Source organism: Acartia tonsa, chromosome 9 (assembly GCF_053477335.1).
Source record: "Acartia tonsa isolate MP-2025a chromosome 9, ASM5347733v1, whole genome shotgun sequence".
Taxonomy (NCBI): domain Eukaryota; kingdom Metazoa; phylum Arthropoda; class Copepoda; order Calanoida; family Acartiidae; genus Acartia; species Acartia tonsa.
The window spans coordinates 30,019,700-30,023,370 of record NC_137268.1 but is presented as its reverse complement, the minus strand read 5'-3'; the positions used below and the strand labels follow the sequence as shown (position 1 = coordinate 30,023,370).

General features: G+C 36.3%; 1 protein-coding gene across 2 annotated transcripts; it reads left to right on the top strand.

Moving 5' to 3' along the window:
* On the top strand, positions 1 to 3,671 carry LOC145327818 (uncharacterized). Of its 2 annotated transcripts, none has more exons than XM_080171366.1 (2): positions 1 to 1,150; positions 1,379 to 3,671. In XM_080171366.1, the coding sequence occupies exons 1-2, from the start codon at positions 1,061 to 1,063 to the stop codon at positions 1,697 to 1,699; spliced, it is 411 nt and encodes a 136-aa protein (XP_080027492.1). In that variant the 5' UTR covers positions 1 to 1,060; the 3' UTR covers positions 1,700 to 3,671. Both variants share the same exon structure in this region; 1 of them encodes a protein (XP_080027492.1).

Below are 3,671 nucleotides of genomic sequence, written 5' to 3'. Positions count from 1 at the left end.
TATTGCATTCATATATAAAAATCTGTCTTACTGTATACCAGGACTTAATTAATACCATAAGTAAACCTAGTTTTTACCACTTTTACGGTAAAATTTTACCAGCCTTTACGTTTTATAAATCAGTGACTACAATTTTAAGTCTAAGGTATTAAATGCTATTATTATTAATTCTTCTTTATTATTTCAGGTTATTCTTCAACAAAGATTTCAGTGTTATATTGCCAGTCAGCATATTTGAGAAGACGAGGAAGCGTCCCTACAGTTACAACTTTCTGGATAATGTTACCCGATTCATCAACAAACTAATTCAAGAAGGATTACCTGGACATACCTTTCAATGTAGAACCATCATCCACGATGCCGTTGCCAGAGCCGATGTATTCGGCCTTCTTGGCCATGGATCAAAAAATGGATGCCCACACTGTGACCTTCCAGGGATGGCTTTTTCACAGACTTATCTCCGTCAAAAGAACTTGGTATTGTTCGAATCAATGAATGTATTTTACCCCAGTGACAGTCAAAATATGGGTACGCCGAGGTCTGACGAGAAATTCCGCAAGTTAGAGGAAAATAATCAGAACATGAAAACCAGTTTTTCTGACCTTGACCCGAGCTTGGATTTAATACAAGATTGCCCCAGTGATCCGATGCACGCGTTGCACCTGGGCTATGTAAAGAAAGTGATGACGTACCTGAAGAAAGGACGTAATAGTTATCCAGAATTGGAAGAAGAAGACTTAGTTCAAATGGAGAGAATTACAGGGATGTACTGCATTTGACTAAAGAAATGACGCGTAAAATAGGTGTTTTCTTCGCGCATTTCTCGGCACTGCGATAAAATTCTGCAGTTTTGGATTTATGTCTATTACACATTATTTGTACGCCTTGTTATGCCGCTTAAAAGAGTGTTAGTTTGAAAAGTTTAAAGAACTTAAATTTTTAAAATTTTCTCCTTATCACCCATATTTTACCATGAACTGCAGTAACTCCAATTATAGATGAAATCAACGATCAATTGAAGCTTGTTGGCGATTTTGATCGCGTTCCCCGTACGTCCATCATGCGCCTGACAGAGAAGAAGCTAGCCCTCAATTTGAAAAGTTCTGAATTCAAAGTACTGGGCTTCTACCATATGATATTTTATGCAGAGGTAGGTTTTTACCATATTATAATCTTTTTAGAATTTAAAGCTTATTTCAGTTTCATTATATTGTATAGCAATAACATTCTTTTTAAATTTGCGCACGTGTGCTATATTATATATATATTTCTATTGAGGAGGGTGGACTTCCAATAAGTATATAGGGCGAAGCCCCTAGAGGCTAGGGGCGAAACAGCTAGTTTTACCTTAAATTATTACAATGTTTTTTTTTTCCAGTTGGCAAATCTTAAAGATGAACAACGTCTGATATGCAAGTTTTTATTCCACATATTGCGCAGTCTCGAAGAGCATATAACAACTGAACGTGTGGCTGAGCTCAAGACCATGATAATGGTCCTGAACTCAAAATTGGCGGAGATGTACGGCGAATCGTGCTTGAGTTACAATACTCACATGCTTTACCATATGCCGGAACATGTCCGCCGATTTGGACCATCCATGGCGTTCAGTTGTTATGCTTTCGAAAGTGCCAATCATGTGATATCAACTTACATCCGAGGATATAATTTTGGCCTTAAAGAGGTTTCAAACAGGTAATACTATTTTTTTTTAGTTGAGTTCCTTTGACTTTTAGTTTTGGTTTCAAGAAGTGTCACTTCTCCCCCCCCCCACTCTTTACAAATTTTAATGTAATTTTTAAAAATGTAACATAACTTTCTTTCCGTGTATTGCTGATCAAACACTTAAGCTATAACGATTTCACCAGCAACATACCTTTCCGTTTAACAGCCATTAATGACATAAATGACATATTTAGATTGTTGATATTTCACACAGTGAAACCGTACATAAATGAAAAGCTGGCTGTCAGGGGAACTAGGAATGCCAACAAACGAAAGTTCGAGAGTAATCAATTCTATACAGACTGCCAAGACCTCTACTTTGTCCCAGACTGCCGTCGTGATAAAACAGTATGGTTGGTCCACAAAGTGAGGACATTTTTTCCGGCATACACCTTTCCTGAAGATTCCAGAATAATAGGTAGGGGTGTATATTTTGCACATGATTAATTGTTGTATAGAAATATTTCATGAACTATACATTTCATCTAATTCCTTTTTAACCTACCACAATTTATTTGTAATTCTCTTATCATGCCAGGAGGAGAGTGTGGTAAAGGGGGGGTCTAGGAAATATGAATTAAGTTTTATGGTTTTAAACACTGAAAATATACACCCCTGGTATTAGGAGTAGGCAAGACTGACGATCCCGAAGACTATAGCCATCCTCCAACACAACTAGCCTCCAACCTACTGAAGTACAGAGTAGCATGTATCTCCGTACACCTGTTGCATCAAGATGTCTCCATCGTAATTCCTATCGGAATTTAATTTTGTACATTGAAAGCAGAGAAAGGGGGGGGGGGGAAATGACACTTTTTAAAACCAAAACTAAAAGTTCCATATTGTACCCCTATAAAACAACTGCCATGCAAAATGTCAGATCTGTAACTGTTTCTTTAGTTCAGTTCCTTTGACTTTTAGTTTTGGTTTCAAAAAGTGTCACTTCCCCCCCCCCCCTTTTGTTATAATATGTATGTAAAATGTTGTAAAATTCAACTGAAGGCCCTTCCCTCTTTATTTGGAATTTATGTGAAATGTACTTTAAAATATTTTTTTCATTAAAATTATTTTTTATAGCTAATTTTAAAAAAGGCATTTCAACTTAATTTAGCAAAACCCTACCTTTTTGGCCATCGATGGGTATGAAGTTAAAGTGTTATAAGTCTAGTCTGTAATTTGAAAGAGTACATGTTTGCAATTTAATTTAATTTTACATAAAATTTTAATTTCTGTCTACACATTTCAGATTTAAAACTATGCAAATTGCCCATGCCAACGACCTGGATAGAACAGCGTAATTTCGACTGGCAATTGACCAAGCTAGATCCCAAAATGACGAGGACTGGAAAGAGTGCTAGTTCTGGAAAGGTAAAAATTATATTTAAGGCCTAATTTACTATTGTACAAATTGCTGCTACCCTTCGCTCTTAAAACTTATAAATTCGCATGTTACCGGATCGAAAGGAAAACCTTATCGGTTCATGCTTAACAGACCACAAAAGATTATTGACCAAGTATAATTATTTATTAATTTTCCACAGTGTGTTTAACATTTGATATTAGTAATTAAAATTCTAGGGGCGTAGCCACTGCTATCTAATATCTTATTATGCATTGTAAATACAACAATTATTTCTTGTTTTAGAACAACAAGCCTACTGGAGGTGGCAAACCTAATGGAAGTGCCAGAGGTGGAAGTGCCAAAGCTGCAAGTGCCAAACCTGGAAGTAACAAATCTACTGGAGGTGGCAAAGGTACAACAGCAAAGGTAGGATTTTAAGTTTTATTGTTATCGGTTTTTGGTTTGTTGGTGTTTTGTTGTTATACTAAACTTACTAACATGATGTCTGTTTGTGGGTTTGTACCAACAAATCTCGTTAACCGTTGAACAAATTGGGTCCCTCTAACCATATAACTTAACCTAGCCTAACCTAACACAGTCATTT

Bases quoted from the DNA above. Each gene is read 5' to 3' on its own strand.
- LOC145327818 (XM_080171366.1), top strand. From the start codon at position 1,061: ATGCGCCTGACAGAGAAGAAGCTAGCCCTCAATTTGAAAAGTTCTGAA. The intron at 1,151-1,378 runs GTAGGTTTTTAC...TTTTTTTTCCAG, and splicing joins ATATGATATTTTATGCAGAG to TTGGCAAATCTTAAAGATGA.